General features: G+C 41.4%; 1 protein-coding gene across 1 annotated transcript in view; it reads left to right on the top strand.

The window, feature by feature from the left end:
- LOC143286053 (enhancer of mRNA-decapping protein 4-like) overlaps positions 1-15237 on the top strand; it is a 96716-nt gene extending 81479 nt beyond the window's left edge. Inside the window, exons 25-28 of the mRNA XM_076593592.1 lie at positions 477-663; positions 1034-1265; positions 1738-1901; positions 8961-15237. Coding sequence (XP_076449707.1) covers positions 477-663; positions 1034-1265; positions 1738-1901; positions 8961-9129 — 752 coding nt within the window. The 3' untranslated portion in view covers positions 9130-15237. The remainder of the gene's footprint in view (positions 1-476; positions 664-1033; positions 1266-1737; positions 1902-8960) is intronic.
- The last annotated feature ends 2373 nt before the right edge of the window (positions 15238-17610 follow it).

Genomic DNA, 17610 nt, shown 5'->3' on the forward strand with positions numbered 1-17610 from the left:
ATTGCTTCCTGGGAAACTGATGCCCTTGACCGCTCTCGCTGGAGGATGCTGTGCTCTAGTGGCATAAAGACATTTGAAAACAAGAGAATGCTGGCCATTAAGGAGAAGCGTGAGCAAAGGAAGCAGGGCTCAACTTCTGAAGATGTTTTCCCTTGCAACACCTGTGGGAAGTGCTGCGCATCCAAAATCAGCCTCTTCTCCCATATGAGGACACACACTGACAGATAAGCCTACCTGCCTACTCGTCCGTCGGTCCAGTGGGAGACTCCATCACGTTAAAAACCATTCTGTGCTCTTTAGAACAACAGTTCTTTTCCTAACTGCTGCATTCTGTGCAGCAAAGTTTCAGCGCATAAGCAATTTAGTCTCATTTCATATTTCATTCTGGAACAGTCAGTGATATTGTAAAGCATCATGAAAAACCTCAGAATGGAAGATAGTAGATGTGTGTGTGTGTTTGCATTGTGTGACAACAGACTTCAACCACCTACGTAAACAGCTGGAGAAGGTTCGTCAGGAGCATGAGTCAGGGCAGGACCCTCTGATCCAGCAGCTGACCAGCATGGTGGGGTCCTTCCAGCAGCAGAGCCAGCACATCCACGAACAGCTGGCCCAGTCCATGCGCCATGAGATCAGCCATCAGATCAAAACATCGTTCACCAGGTAACTCACATTCATCACCTCATGACTCACTACTGGTCACTGAATTCTGGACGCTTTTGCAATTCGCAATCAGTTTGGAAAGATTTTAGAATTGTTTAGGTTTGTCTCCAGACAGCTGATGTTGAGTGGAAAGATTTTAGAAATATTACATTTTTCTTCAGATAGCAGATTTTGATTGTCTTCTTCAGGTAGTGGATACAAACATGGATGAAAGATTTAAGTGTATGTACATTTCAAGAGCAGCTGAATGAAGAACTTGAATCATAAGAAAAGATACATGATGTGTGCATGTCCAGTTTAAAGAGTATCTTGAGTGTCATACTTTGGTGGAAAGAAACTTGGTGTCCTATACAGTGCGTCTGCTTGGCAGTTTTCAAGAGCAGCTGATTGGGGGACTGAGATCAACGATCCGTGAGGAAGTGGGGACAGCTCTGAGGGAACAGGGGAACAAAATGACAGACAGTTTGGCCTCCTACCTGCGGTCCGGAGCGGCCACACCTATTCCCGGGTCACACCCTACTGACCTGAACACCATACAGTCACTGCAGGAACAGATCAAACAGCTGGTCAACAGGGGCAAGCACGACAAAGCATTTCAGCTGGTCAGTGGCTTGTAGTCAGCTGTGATGAGTTGCCTTGACATTTGTCTTGTCTGTGTGGCTGTCATTGAGTATATTGAGGGAAGAAGGGGGAGCAGGGGGTTCACTTAAACAAACAGAGAAAAAGGGACATGTACAGCTTCAAAGGTGGGAGGGGATAAAAAATGATGCCAACTTGTGCACACATACATGCTTTGTCTTACACCCACTCACACTTAGACACATCTGTGCATTCACAAGAATATGGAAGCACACAGCAAGTTTCGAATGACTGATCTGATTCTGTTGCCACTGTCGTTTCAGTCATCCAGCAAATGGCTGCCGAGTTGTCCTCCTTTGCAACTGAAATCATATCAGTCGTTTGGTACTGGCTTTTTTGTTTCCTTGTTCACCAAACTGAAGAAGGTACATAACTTTCTCTCTCTTTTTTTTCTGGTCCAACAATATGTTTGTAAAGTATGTGTTTGGTGTGCAGGCTCTGTCAGCGTCAAACCTGGAACTGGTGCTGTATGTGTGTGAGTTGGTGGACCCTGGAGAGTTGTTTGGCTCCACACCCTGCCTGCTCAGTCAGCCCGTTCTGCTGTCACTCATTCAACAGCTGTCTGCAGAGTTGTCCTCCTCCACCACCACCAAGATCAGGTCAGTCATGGGGATCCTGGTGGTTGTGGCCATCTGCCTTTTGTCATTATCCTTTGTTTCCATCTGTGGTTGGTGTGACTGTGGTTGATCAGGTTGCTGTTGTTGTTTTTGTCGTTGTTTTGTCATCGATTTTTCAGTGAACAAACATTGATAATACAGGACAACATCAGGAATACTTCAAGAATGCACAGATAACATCAGGAATACATAGATAACATCTATTCCAGAACAGAACTTACATAATCATTTATTAATATGTTAACTCACTCCATGCCAAGAGTTTTTGCCCTTGCGAATCCCAGAAAACCCAGGGTTTGTATAGGATGGGAAAAAAAATCTCAAAAAAACAAACACCCAGACAACTGAAATTTAGTATGTGTATTCAGTGAATGTTGTTTTCATATTTGTGCAAAAAATTAAATTATTTACTCACCATCTTGTTGTTGATCGGGTATCCATTTTTTGTATATATTGTAGCATTTTTGCACCCATCAGAAAGGTATACCAAGTGTCCTTGAACAGCTTACAACATCCTAACACTATTTGAGGAACTGAAGACCTAGTATATGCAATGAAGTATGAACAGGTGGTGGAGAAAGTTGAAATTCATTCACACACAAAAAAATATTGTCTCTGTAAAAAAAGAGGAGTTCACTGTACACAAAAACCTGATGTGTTATCACTGACAAAAGTCTTGTCTGGAGTGAAAAAGCTCATGGCAGGTGATGTTGAGTCCTGGGCACAGCTTCACACACAGTGGAACTCCACATTTTGGACACCGGTTGGCAGTTTGGCATCTTGGTGTGTTGTGGCGCTTGAACAGGTCTTCACAGACCTTGCACCTGTGGTAGCTGGTCACTCATGTCCATTCCAGCCATGTTGGTGATGTAGTCTTGTACTGCAGCTGGCTTCTGTCTTTCAGGACAGTGTCGTGTTGTGACACTGACCATGGTGGTTGGCAGCATGACTGTTGTCAGCACGTGAACTGGCTTTTTGTCCTGCCACTTCAGCACAGCAACATGACCTGCAACCATACACGCACACAAATGATCATGCAGGTCTAACTCTTTCTTCTTATTGATGTTTAAATTATTTACATCGCTGCAGGCACCATTTCCCGCTGGGTTTCCCAAGTCATTCGTAGAGCCTACTCTTATGCACACAGGGATATCAGCTGTCTTCATCCCAGAGCACACGAAGTGCGGGCCATAGCTACTTCGGCTGCTTTCCAGCACTCAGTGCCAACGCAGCATGTCTAGGAGGCAGCCTTCTGGCGGTCTGAGAATCCCTTCATCAACTTCTACCTCAAGAATTTCCGTATGACCAGGGCTGACGGTTCCAAGGGGATTTCCTTTGTCGCGGCTAACACTGCCGTCTCAGTTACAAGGGCTCCCCATATGAACCAGTAGGCGTTGCCCTCCTCCATTTGCTTTAAATTCTGCATCAGTTTGACATGGTACAGTATATGACACCAAAAGGAGGAGTTTGTATTATACTCCATGTTTGGTGTTAAATATACTTACCATGTCAAACTCGAATGCCCGCCCGTCCGTCCCCGTGTCTCCGCCGTGGTTCTCATGGGGCATTTTTGTTCATGGCCACGGAATGATTAAGCGCTTATAGTTTTTAGAGGCGTTTGATTGGCTGAGAGCGGGTGGGCCCGTCTTTTCACTGTTAGCCGCGCGAAATTTGGCCAAGCAGAGCAAACCAACAGGCCTAGTTTGCATCAGTTTGACATGGTAAGTATATTTAACACCAAACATGGAGTATAATACAAACTCCTCCTGTTTATTCTAAATATTTATGTGAATGGAAGCATAATGTAAGTTTTTTACATGTAGTCAAAGAAAACCACCTTAGATTTTTTTTGATTTTTTTTTTTATAATATTACAAACAATAATGACAGTATCATCAGTATTAGAACTATTACTGTCATTTCTATAGCACCTTGTTCAACAAATAAACTCCATGTTATTGTAAAACAGAAAATAAGTAAACATATGCATGCAATCACACACACACACACACACACACACCAGTTGTACACCTGAGCATGTGGCACTGTTTTCTTTCTTACACACACACACACACACACACACACACACACACACACATATATATATATATATATATATATATATATATAACACATACACACTCATCATTTTCAGTCCAATCACTGGTAAAAACACCAGCAAAGTCGTCTGTTTCCTCAGTGATTTCGTTGTCAGTGTCGGTCAGCTGGCACATGTTCAGGACTCACTTTCCTCTCCACTGTAAACACCCTCTTCAGCGGCTGAATCTGTTTCTAGTTCATCGGGATATGGTTCAAAATCTCTGTCCAACAAATCAACATTATCTCCTTCAACATCGGAGCCTTCAGTTTGGATCATTTCCAAAGCAATGCTGTGTTGCATTTGACCTCTCCTACCATGTCAAGCACTTCAACACGACGCCATCTTGTCAAACAACTTGCAGAGCTGACCGAGGGTATGCTTCGTTGTCAGCTGCTAATGAGCATGTCATTACACACATGCAGTGTGTGTGAATGAAAAGTTGGCCAGAGATAACTTAAGAATCACCTCTGCTTTTGAGTTTTGTATCCGACATGTCACTCCATCAGCGCGAATTTACAAAATCCAAATCCACATATGCGGACATTGGCATCTTCTGCTTCATCCGACGGCATCCGCACATGCGGACAATGGCAGCGAGTGAGTTCAGGATCCTGCAGAGTTAAGTCACAAGTCAAAGTGTATATTTTTGTTTCAAACTGGCTGAATCTTGCTGTGTTCTTCAGCTACAAATCAAGGCATATTCATTATCATACAAATGAAATATGACATTACATGTTGCATTGCAAAGAGAGGGAATATGCTGTTCTGTTCTCACTCCCTGATTATCAGCTGATTGCTTAAGTAATCAAGGGCACATATAACTGCCATGCTAAACAGAACTGTTGATATTTCCCAAGAGATAAGTATTTTTCTAACCAGAATCTTATTTTCAAACAATTAATAAATGGTCCAGTGTAGGTGTTGTGCCTTGTACTTTACACTAATTGATGAATAATTTTGCAGTTAATATTCTGAAATCTACATGGGTGCAACTCTTCTGGCCTGAGACGGTTTTCAGTTTTTAGGTTTTTGTCATAACGGAACATCTTGTTTTCTAGAGGAGAAGAGAAAAAAAGCACCTACCTGTTTGTGTCAGCTAATTGATGGCCAGTGAGACCTGTCTGTAGTCAGTTCAAGAGAGCTACATACTGAATGGTGTGCCCAACTTCCTCCTTTCCCAACCTTCCTCCACCTGCCCCTCACCCTTCCATTCACACTGGCAGAGCTGTCAAAATCACTACAGTGCTATCCTGGTTCCCTCACCACCCTCCCTCCCTTCTGTACTTTGACTGCGATCTCTCTCTCTCTCTCTCTCTCTCTCTCTCTCTCTCTCTCTCTCTTTTCCCAAGTCTCTGTCTCTCTCTCCATGTTTCTCTGTCTCTCACCTCTCACTGCCCCTCATCTCAGTGTTAAGGTCCGGTGTGCTGATAAAAAAGGAAACTGCCATTCTGTAGAATCATATTCATAAAAAAATAAAATAAATCTAGTCAACACAGACATTACCTCAATTTTCCTCCTTTCCTTCTTATCCCCTGACTTGACTACACCCCTCACTCGCTCCTCTTGCTTCCTTCCACCAGACACCACATCCCATATGCATACTTGCTTTTCCACTAGCACAGGTTGATTTTCTTCATTATCACTGCTAAAATATTCGATTCCCAATAGTTTGTCACCACCATAGTTCTCTGTCACTGCTTCAGTGAGTTCTGGGGAGGTGAAATCTGCCGTTTACGAGAGCAGTTAGGAGAACTGTGTGCCTGTCCTTTCAGTTCAAGTTCACCCTGGCAACACTCGTCCATATTTTCAGACCTGTTTACTTTATATTTATATTTGTTGTATTCTTGTCAAAATTGGTGTACTCTTCCTCAAAATAGTGTACCAAGCAAACATGTCCAAGGCTGTGATTCAGCTTCCTCATATATGCCTGTATTATTTATCTATTACAGTTTTCACATTAATATTATCACTGTTAGTACTAATGATTTCAGTTTAGCCCATTTGACCATACAGAACCAACTCAAGAGTAGGTATTCTTAGTTTTCTTTAAATACATTTACAAGTTCTCTTACTCAATTACTGTTTTATAAAGCAAGCTGTTAAGTTTTTATCACTTCATATTTTAATTCAATCTTTTCACTTTTAAGTCAAAATTTTGCAACGTTCATATATATGTTAGACTTAACTTTCGGCTGAGAGACCAATTGGTGTGAGTGACGAGCCTTTGAACGCACATGTAATTTCCAGTCAGATTAATAAAGATGTATTGTAATAGTATTGTATTTATTGTATCATATCTTCTTTATTTTTTAACCTTCACTGTAACAGCAACATGCAGAGTTGAAAAGTAATGCCAGTGTTTGCACTGTGAGACAGTGTCAGGAATTGACAGGTCCAAGTAAGATTCTGTTGGCTGGGATCAACATTTACTGTTTTTCTCTTGTCCAGTAGGGCAATTTGGTGGAACATTCACTTACCAGGATGGCTTCCAGAAACATTAATGCACCAAAGCACCAAACCTGAACACACACACACACACACACACACACACACACATATATACACACACAAGAACAATGATTAATATAGGTCTAAAATCTGACAGTTATCGTGGCCTTCTGTCTAGAAGTTGAGGGGATGGTGGGGGGGTTAGGGGTGAAATTTCAAAGGATTGTTTGGGGGAAAAAACAAAAAACAACCACCCAAAACAAGCTGTCTGAAACTATTTAATTTGTCTTCATAAACTATCACACACACACACACACAAAGTGAGAGACAGAGAGAGACAGTGTGTGTGTGTGTATGTATGTATGTGTGTGTGCATGCTGTGTGTATGTGTATGTTGTTATTTGGATAGGATGAAGAAAGACGTTTTTCCACTCAAGTTCTGTGTATAGGGTATTCCATTTTCTCACAGCTGTGGGAATAGTTTCAGATTTAAGTCATATGGTCTTTACTGCCTTGTTGCCCTTTCGGGTATGACACCATGCTTTGTTTTCTTGATCAGCCCCGTTATTTGTATTTTGCATGTAAATAAATCTTTCTTAATATTTTCTGACTGCTCTAATAATTTCAGTAAATGTTAAGAAGTTTGTTCTTATGACAGTAGTGTCTTTTTTTCTTTTCTTTTTTTCGGTAGCATATCTTTATTCAACACATCAGAAGAAAGATTTCCATTTACACCCTTCAAATTGAAGATGTTAGTTATCCCTGCAGCAGTCCATTCTTTTATGTAAACTGCTTTGTTGTCTCTTGTAATGTTAGCATTATAATGTATCTTTTAAGATAAAAATTCCTTCCAGTCCTCAGTTTTACATTTTGAACAGCAGTTTTTATAGTGTTTGATCAGTTTTCTCTTATTCTTTTTGTGGGGTGGGGGTGGTGGGGGACTGCATGTTTTTTAAACTCTTGACTATTCAAAATTGAATACTGTTTTTACGATTGTTTAAAACTGAAATGTTTGCTTTTTTATATTTCAGTGTGACTGGTATAACGCAGAGTAGCTATTGTGTAATGACACATTGGCTGTAAAGATTGTTTACAAGTTGCAATTATTTTTCTAGTTTTGAAACACCTTCAGCATCTTATTCTCACAGTGTTGTGGTGAGCAAAAGATATGATTTGATGTACTTAGCTCTGTTTTTTTCTTATGTGAAATGTGTAAGATTTTCATATTTCGTAAAACTTCTCCTTCCAGCTCCCCAAACCCCATGAACTCATTTGCACCTCTGCATTTAATAAACTGGTCTTTTCGCTTTGTACTTTGATTGCATTATATTGATGAGAAATGTATTGCATATTCTTTAACATTATTGCTTTGGTATAGCAAGAGTTGGTGCTGCAAACTTTTGCTGCTCTCTGTAAATGAAAATACTGCTGTGATGTGTAGTTAGGGTTGTCAGGTATGGTGTTAGTATTAGAGGTTGTCAGGTGTGGTGTCAGTGTTCGGGGTTGTCAGGTATGGTGTTAGTATTAGAGGTTGTCAGGTGTGGTGTCAGTGTTAGAGGTTGTCGTGTGTGGTGTCAGTGTTAGGGGTTGTCAGGTTTGGTGTTAAGGGTTGTCAGGTGTGGTGTCAGTATTAGGGGTTATCAGGTGTGGTGTTAGGGGGTGTCAGGTGCGGTGTCAGTGTTAGGGGTTGTCAGGTTTGGTGTTAGGGGTTGTCAGGTGTGGTGTCAGTGTTAGGGGTTGTCAGGTGTGGTGTCAGTGTTAGGGGTTGTCAGGTGTGGTGTCAGTGTTAGGGGTTGTCAGGTTAGGTGTTAGGGGTTGTCAGGTGTGGTGTCAGTGTTAGGGGTTGTCAGGTTTGGTGTTAGGGGTTGTCAGGTGTGGTGTCAGTGTTAGGGGTTGTCAGGTGCGGTGTCAGTGTTAGGGGGTGTCAGGTGCAGTGTCAGTGTTAGAGGTTGTCAGGTGTGGTGCCAGTGTTAGGGGTTGTCAGGTGTGGTGTCAGTGTTAGGGGTTGTCAGGTGTGGTGTCAGTGTTAGGGGTTATCAGGTGTGGTGTTAGGGGTTGTCAGGTGTGGTGTCAGTGTTAGGGGGTGTCAGGTGTGGTGTCAGTGTTAGGGGTTGTCAGGTGTGGTGTTAGGGGGTGTCAGGTGTGGTGTCAGTGTTAGGGGGTGTCAGGTGTGGTGTCAGTGTTAGGGGTTATCAGGTGTGGTGTTAGGGGGTGTCAGGTGTGGTGTCAGTGTTAGGGGTTGTCAGGTGTGGTGTCAGTGTTAGGGGTTGTCAGGTGCGGTGTCAGTGTTAGGGGTTGTCAGGTGTGGTGCCAGTGTTAAGGGTTGTCATTTGGGGTGTCAGTGTTAGGGGTTGTCAGGTGTGGTATTAGGAGTTGTCCAGTGCGGTGTCAGTGTTAGGGATTGTCAGGTGTGGTGTCAGTGTTAGGGGTTGTCAGGTGTGGTATTAGGGGTTGTCAGGTGTGGTGTCAGTACTGGTGACATGGTGTGTGCAGGTATTTGACGGAGGCAATGACAATCCTGGACCCCAAAGACCCGGTGACCCAGGAACACATCCCCGTGGTGCTGGAAGGGCTTGTAGGCAAACTGAGGACCTACCACCCTCAGAACAGAGACATCCGCTTGCTCCTCATGGCCACGAACTCTCTGCTTTCTGCCCAGTAGTGCACATGGACACCTGTGCGTGTGTTTGAGGGAAGGGGGGCAGAGGTGTAGGGAGGAGGGGTGGGGAGTGAGTGGACATCAGGGTGTATCCGTTGTTGTGTTGCCCTGTCTCTTGTCACTGTTGTTGCTAAACCACTTTGAAAGGGTGAAGGGAGAGTGGGGAGGGGGGGGGGGATTGTTCATTTCACCAGTTTGTGTGTATGATTAGTCATCAGCACGCATTAATACACAATGCACTGTTGTGACAAGCTGAGATAGCACTATTTTGTCCGAACAGCAGTCTATTTTCTTTAGGCACAAAAGTGATTGATACAAAGACTACAGCATGACTCAGTGAAACAATAGGCACAGTAACTGAGTGATTGGAGCATTTAGTATAATGTTAGGGTCAGTCTTAGGGTCCTTGGTTTGATCCCAGTTGGGACTGGTGGGTAAACGTTAACAGAATGTGCACATCTGAAAACCTTTCATAGTTCATGTGTCTATGCACATGGAGATCAATTACACATATTAATAATGTATGTCAGTTTGCAGGTTAGTGGAAATGCATCAATTCCAAGCATACATCAGTTATAAAACCCCCAGCAAGTAGGTTTGGGTTATGTTGCAGAAGAAGGAAGACTGTCTTAAAATCTATCTTTGGTGCTTTAAATGTCAACTGTCGGGTTCAGTTGTCTTATGAATAGAGGTGGTACGGATTTAGCTTAAAAAAAAAAAAAAAATTTTTGAAAAAAGGTTGTAAGAGTACCCAGGAATAACTGATACAAGGTCATCTTTGGCTGCAACAGACTTTCTGCTTGAAAGTGGACTGCTGTCAGTGGGAAGTGTTTCAGCACAGTGCATGAAAGTGGACTGCTGTCAGTGGGAAGTGTTTCAGCACAGTGCATGAAAGTGGACTGCTGTCAGTGGGAAGTGTTTCAGCACAGTGCATGAAAGTGGACTGCTGTCAGTGGGAAGTGTTTCAGCACAGTGCATGAAAGTGGACTGCTGTCAGTGGGAAGTGTTTCAGCACAGTGCATGAAAGTGGACTGCTGTCAGTGGGAAGTGTTTCAGCACAGTGCATGAAAGTGGACTGCTGTCAGTGGGAAGTGTTTCAGCACAGTGCATGAAAGTGGACTGCTGTCAGTAGGAAGTGTTTCAGCACAGTGCATGAAAGTGGACTGCTGTCAGTAGGAAGTGTTTCAGCACAGTGCATGAAAGTGGACTGCTGTCAGTAGGAAGTGTTTCAGCACAGTGCATGACTCACTGTTTTGTTCACACTTTGGGCTTATCTTCACTGTTTTATCTCCTGGTTTTGTTTTTTGTTGTTTTTTCATTTGTATTTCTTTAAGGAGTGGGGGGGGGGGGGGGGGTTATCATTTTACGGAGGTGTTTTATTTGTTTACTTATTTTTTTTAATATTGAGGTTCAAATATGATTTGGTACATTTCACTATTTTGTGAATCACTGTGTTCTGAAACATACTGGGTAATGATTTGTATTTAGAACTGTCATAGTATATTTAGTGATTAATTATGATATTACAGACATAAAAATCTTGGATTCAGTGCACACTGGAGAATGAGGCAAAACTGAGCAGTGTGTATTCCCATGAGGTTCAGAGTTACAGATCTAATTAGAATGTTCTTGTTCAATCGTAGGTTGCACATTTGTTACAGCTTGAAGTATGGATGAATGCCTTCAATAAGGGTTAGACAAACATCCTTGATGAGTCCTTTGCTTTAAAACAAATGGAAGGAAAAAAGGACAAGTGGGAAGAGTTGCTGTTTCTTTGTGCTTCTTGAAAAATGTATAAGGAGATTTATCCACCACGCATACATCTGGACCCATCATAGCCCTTCTGATTTAAAGCGTCTCTGTTTGTTTTAAGAATCACAATTCCCAAAATAGCATTCTGAAAAATATGACATGAAGCCACAAAATCTGCAAACTTAAACATGAGAAAAGCGGAAACAAATTGTGCTAATTTTTTCCTGAGTTCATTTTGCCTCAGACTGGAAACACACAAGGAGAGATTCGAGTATAGGCTTTGTGTTTTAACCCAAGGTTGCCCTGCTGAGTCCACATATCAGAAATATTATTGTCTCTACATTCAGTCTTGTTCCTCACATTCCGTCAAAATTGTGGATAATTTGTACTGCATAAATGATTGACAAAAGTACCTTAGGTTGCAGATATGTGTTCAACATTGCAGATTAAACACTCTGAAGTGTGTTGAAACCAAGAACTGGATCTTCCCCTCCCTTCCCACTACCCTTTTCCCTTAAAAGTAGTATTTGTTGACAAACTGGCAGTATCAGATGCTGGTGGGTGACAGTTATTGTGGTAGGTTCATTCAGATGCACTCATGCAGATCCGTATTTTTTTGTCTTACAAACCGTTTTTCATTTCCCACTGATAAAGTGATACACTGTATTGGTCCAAGTTTGATCAAACCATTACAGTTATTTCTATTATGGTAGTCGTTTCCAGAACTTGGCACTATTTTCTTCCTTTTTTTTTCTATGCATTGAGAACATGAACAAGTTTTCAGTTGTTCATTCATCCAGCTTTGGGACATTTGGCAGTTGATGTCTGATCACTACTTTGTCTTCACAGCTACACCATCAGTCCATCTCTGGCAGTGAATGAGGTCATTTTCTCCAGCTATCTGATCACTTGTTAATCATACTACTATATTTCATCCACCCTTTAATAGCTAATACAAGCAGTATGTCCACTTTTCTGTGTCAGGTGTGCATAAAGGGCAATGATGAATTTGTATTAACTTTTGATTCCTTTTTTTTTCTTTTCTTTTCTTGGCATATTTATGGTACTCAGTATTTGTGTGCATGTCATTCATTGAAACTGTGTGAGAGAGAGAGACATACACTGCACATTTGAATCATTGAAATTTTATGCGTGTGTGTGAAAGAGAGGTGACAGACACAATATGTTTGTGTGTGCAGAAAACTTTTTTTTTCGTGATTTGCCTGTGCCTTCTCATAAGTGTGTATGTGCTCTTTGGGTGATAATGTGAATACAGATCTGTCCAAGTAGTGAGCAGCTGTATAGACCAGCATATTTCGATCATGGTCTGGTTGGTGCTACTCACTCTGGTGTGAAAGGAGAGGTGGAGCACTGGCTGTTGTTTTTGGGTTTGTTCTTTTCCTCTGAGATCTGGATGTTGTATTAAAAATTCAGTTAATATGATGTCTGTGTATGTGGCTAGCTTTACATTGGCTTTTCTTTTTAATCCCAGAACATATTCCTGAAATATGACACTAGTACATTAATGTGTAAATTACATCAATGACCCAATGAAACAAACTTTTTTGTTGTTGTTCTATAACACTTACAGCTAACATTTCTTTCCTTTTTGTGTCATTTTCTTATTTCACAATTTTAAATTCCAAATCTTGTATTTGATTTTAAGCTATTTAATTTTTATCATTGTGACTGCCCAAATAAATGTTAATAGTTAACAACGAAGGAAGACTGTCACTCACATGACTTTGAAGCCTTCGTGGTTTTTTATCATTCATTGAATTTTACAGTAGCGTGGCTCGTCTTACATTTTGTGCAGAAATTCTGTTCATGTGAATATCATCAGTGCCCTTTCTCTACTTTCAGTGTGTGTTTTGGAAACTTGCTTTCAGAGTTGGCAGAGCTTAAGGCAGTCAAGTATGAATAAAGAAAGAGTTTGGAAGAACGTGATTTTATGTTTTTCTTTTCAGACAGCATTGCTGAGCTGCACCATTTTGGTACTGCTCTTAGATTATTGCTTGTTTGTTTTGGTGAAAGAATGAAGTGGCTTATTTAAATCGTTAATTGTATTTGTCATATTTTGGGATCTGTAAGGTTCATCATGACTTTTACATCCATACATAGGTTTACCGGACCGTAATGCACAGTTCTAAATAGACTGCAAGCAGGAAAACCATATGTAGACTCACATGGTGGTTGAAAATGTAATGCAGATGTGGAAAACAAATTGAAATCCTCAGATTTCTACAAACACATAATTACTGCAACCAGAAGATGTTCTTTTCTAAGTCTGATGCTGAAACTTGTGAAAATTGATAGCTTAAAATATTATCCACATTTTGATATCAGACATGGTAGGAATATTTCTCTTTTTTTTTTCCATAGAAGTTGTTTTCCATCATTCTGATTCTTTATAATGATGACTTTCTGTTCATGTAGCTGAAGAAAAATGTTTTTTTGGGCATTCCACATCAGCTTAGCATAGATAAATCATAATGGTGAGCTTTGACATACACCTATTTTGTCTAAATAAAATAAGAGATGAGATTTTTCCATAAATTTTAATCCGAGAGCCATGGATTCTGAGATAAGTGTAAATCTGTCGAGAAAATCAAGGGATATATATGTATGTGTGATGAGTTCGTTTTCTATTGATTGGGCTCACATGTTGATCTGTTTTCCCAAACTGTCTCCATTCTTGTTTGATTCAAAATGCAGCAAACTGTATACTTGAGAGAATCTGTTTGAAAATGCCACTTAATGCCCTTGGCTACATTTGTTGGTGCACACACACATGTTGATCTGAATTAGATACACTCAAAATGGAAAAGTTCTTCACAGACCAAAGATGCGTTTGCGTTACATGCATACAATATTATATTTTTGTTCAAACAAGTATGCAGTGTGTCACTCATTTTAGACATCCGTACATGTGTTTCTCTGTCACTGTTCCCTTCGTTTTCTAATGGTTGTATTTCTGTATTGCTTGACATTACTCCTTCGGCTTTCTACCAATTGTATAACAGTGTGTGTGTTTATGTGTGGCCATGGGATGAAGGAATGGCAGGAACAATCCCATACCTCTCTCTATTCTTTCTCTCTGCCCTCTTACAGTGGCACACACCACACACATACTCGCACACATAGTCATACACACACATGCAGATCTTTTTATACTCACAGGGACATACACAACACTCACGCGCATGCATATATGCATGAATTTACACACACACACATAATTCATTCACATACACATGCAAATCTTATCTTCTCACTCATTCACATCAAGTCTTACCATCTCCCTCTCTGACAGTCCCGATATGGCCGTGCGCGATCGGATAGACTATGAGCAACAATGAACAATGAACTCTCCCTCTCTTTTTACGCACACATACGTGCGCGGCACGCACGCACACACACACACACACACATAGATATGTCTACACACACATACACAGGATTCACACACACATGCAAATCTTACTACCTCACTCACACATCAAGTCTTGTCATCTCCCTCTCTCTTTACAGACACAAATGGAAATCTTCTCACGCACATCAAGTCTTACTATCTCTCTCCATCTCTCTTTTTACACACAAACATGCGTGTGTATGTGCACGCACACACTGGCACGTAGGCAAGCATTAGTTATTACTATTACCTGATTATAGTGTGGTTCTTCTTATTTTTTCTTTCACCTAGTTGTTTTTAAATTTTCTTCACTAAATCAGCTTCAACCCTTGACGTTTTTTTGACAAAGCAAGTATGTAGGAGCTTGTTACACATTTTTGTTAAAATGAAGACTTTTTTTCTTTTTCTTTTTTTAGATCCCTTCATCCGTGAACATTTTCTTGAGATAGAAACTGGAGGAAGAGAAACATGGATGGCAAATCCCTGATGCTTGAATAGTGAGAAGCAAGCATTCTCATTACATGTTTGGCCCATGGATTTTCAGATGTTCTCCAGCTTCAGGGGCAAAGTTTTTCAGGATCCAAACATTTCCAGTCCCTTTCCGTGGAAACATAAGATTCTGCCTGTGGTAGGGTTTTCTTGTGGTCATGGACTGCAACCACCTCGTTCACAAAGCCTAAAGTGTATGTCTAATGTAATATCAATGGTTGTTTGTTCCATTTTTTTTAAGCCTGTCATGAACACTTCCACACTCCATTTTAGCACATGTGTGTTGGGTATGTTTATGTTTCCATAAACCACTAAACGCTTACATGTAGGTGGATTGAGTTTTTTCACCAGGTGCACTCAGTCAGTTGACAGGTTGGAAGTCTGATCCTGCACGTATCCAGTAGGGGGTCATCCAGGTCTCTGCTGGGCATTCACTGTATCTCCTCAACATCAACCAATAAAGAAAATATTGCTCACCAGTGTTGACTCCGTAGTCCACTATTCTTCTTCTTCTTCTGCGTTCGTGGGCTGCAACTCTCACATTCACTATGTACACGAGTGGGCTTTTACATGTATGACTTTACCCCGCCATGTAAGCAGCCACACTCCGCTTTCGGGGGTGTGCATGCAGGGTATGCACTTGTTTCCATAACCCACTCTGATATGGATTACAATATCTTTAACGTGCGTATTTGATCTTTCTGCTTGCATATACACATGAAGGGGGTTCAGGCACAAGCAGGTCTGCACATATGTTGACCTGGGAGATCGGAAAAATCTCCATCCTTTACCCACCAGGCGCCGTCACCGAGATTCGAACCCCGGACCCTCAGATTGAAAGTCCAACGCTTTAACCACTAGGCTATTGCGCCCGTCAGTCCACTATTCACTGAAGACTCCATGTACCACAACGTTACTGTCACCCCAGAAGACCAGTGCCAGCTGCAAGACCTGGATCTTCAAGGAGGAGAAAAAGAAAATGACTTGTCCAGAGAAATGCAACACAACACATGACCTGGAGAAGGCCTGCATCCTTCATGGACATTGTCTGAAACCAAATGCCTTGGCACCAACACTCTGCTGACCTAACAAGGGATGCCCACCTCAACATAGTGACCAAGACCAACAGGACCCTAGGCTTCATACGCAGGTATCATACGACCCTCAACAGTAAAACCTAGAAGAGCAGCTTCATGGCTCGAGCCAGACAACTTCTGGAGTATGCTAACCTAATCTTGGATCCCCACACCAACTCCAGCAGTAATTCAGTCGGTTCAGAGACGTGCTGTGGAATGGGTACCATCAGACCTTAAGATCAGAGGAACTGTTGATCAAGTTCAGTTGGCCCTTCCTGCAGATCCAGCACATGGAGACCCGCCGAGCCGCTATGTACAAGTTCCACCATGCACTAGTGATGATAACACCTGCAGTGTTCCAACCCACTGTCGGAAAGAACCGATTTCCACCATTTACCCATCAGATGCCAGTCCCGGGATCAAACCTAAGACCATCATATTGAACCAACGCTCTGACAACTCGGCTTTTGTGCATGTCATTTGTTTGTTTTTGGTTTGTTTTTTGTTTGTTTGTTTGTTTTGTTTATGGACAAGTTTGAACGAAGTCCGAAACATGTACAATCTTATGAAATACGTTATCGTCGTCTCCAAAATGAGGGCATTGACACTGGTAACTTAACAAAACTTCCTAACAATTCCACTGTACACTTCAACTTTTCTTCAATTATTTTTTTAATTTTTTTTATTTATTTTTTTAAACTTTTCGTTTTCTTCTTCTTGCAGCTAGCAATGAGAGGTGATTGGCAGTGCAAGTGTTGATATGAGTATGCCTCTGGAAAAAAGACACACACGCACGCACGCACGCACGCACGCACACAAACGTGTGCGCGCGCGTTCGGTGTATTCCACATTTCGACGAGAAGCTCGACGTCAAAAATCAAAAAGTAGGTGATAAAGAGATGGCAACGTAATGCATTCGATTAAAAGTTAACGTTCAAAACAGTGATTTAAATCGTCGTAATAGTTACGGCAGTTTATGTTTACATTATGTTGCCCTTGTTTGCTTCCAGAAATAACAATACAAGTAACCTGCGCGCAGTGTGTGTGTGTGTGTGTGTGAAGTTAGTCAAAATTATTTCACAAATTTGTCAGGCTTTTGGCCCGCGTGTGGTGTGATGGGGAAAAAAATGCATGCACTATTAAAACCAAGCAAAAATCTTTTTAGGAGTATACAGAAAATAGTTTATTTGAATATTTAGCTGAATTTATTAATAAGCTAAAAAGTAGGAGGTTCCTTGGATAAAGAGAGTGGTTTTACGATTTTATTCCCCGTATCTTTGCATTGAGAGACCATATGGCGACAGTGTTGACTTTGTTCACCGTTATCTTCAGCCACACACAGGAGTGGCTGCTGTGTGTGTGCGCGTGCAAAAACAGCTGCACTTTTCCTTGCTGTCGTCATGCGGACTTTTTCACCATTTAAACCAGTCTGATAATGTGTGAGTCATGGGGTAACACTGTGTTATCACGCCGTCCTCCTTTGACACTCTTCTCAAGAATAACAGAAACCGACATCTCGAAAAAAGTTTGCTCGTCTCAAAACAGGACAGTACTGGAGAGGGGGGCGATAGGGGGAGGTGTTCCTGGACACTCGTCTCAAGAGTTTCTTCATGAAGGAAAAACTTAAAACAAACAAAACACGCTTATTTCAAAAAGGGTCAATATGTTGTTGGTTAATTGACAACACCAGTAAGAGAAAGACCTTATACGTAATATATGTCATATATATATAATTATAGGGTCTTTAGATGTTGA

Source organism: Babylonia areolata, chromosome 9, assembly GCF_041734735.1.
Source record: "Babylonia areolata isolate BAREFJ2019XMU chromosome 9, ASM4173473v1, whole genome shotgun sequence".
Lineage (NCBI taxonomy): Eukaryota > Metazoa > Mollusca > Gastropoda > Neogastropoda > Buccinidae > Babylonia > Babylonia areolata.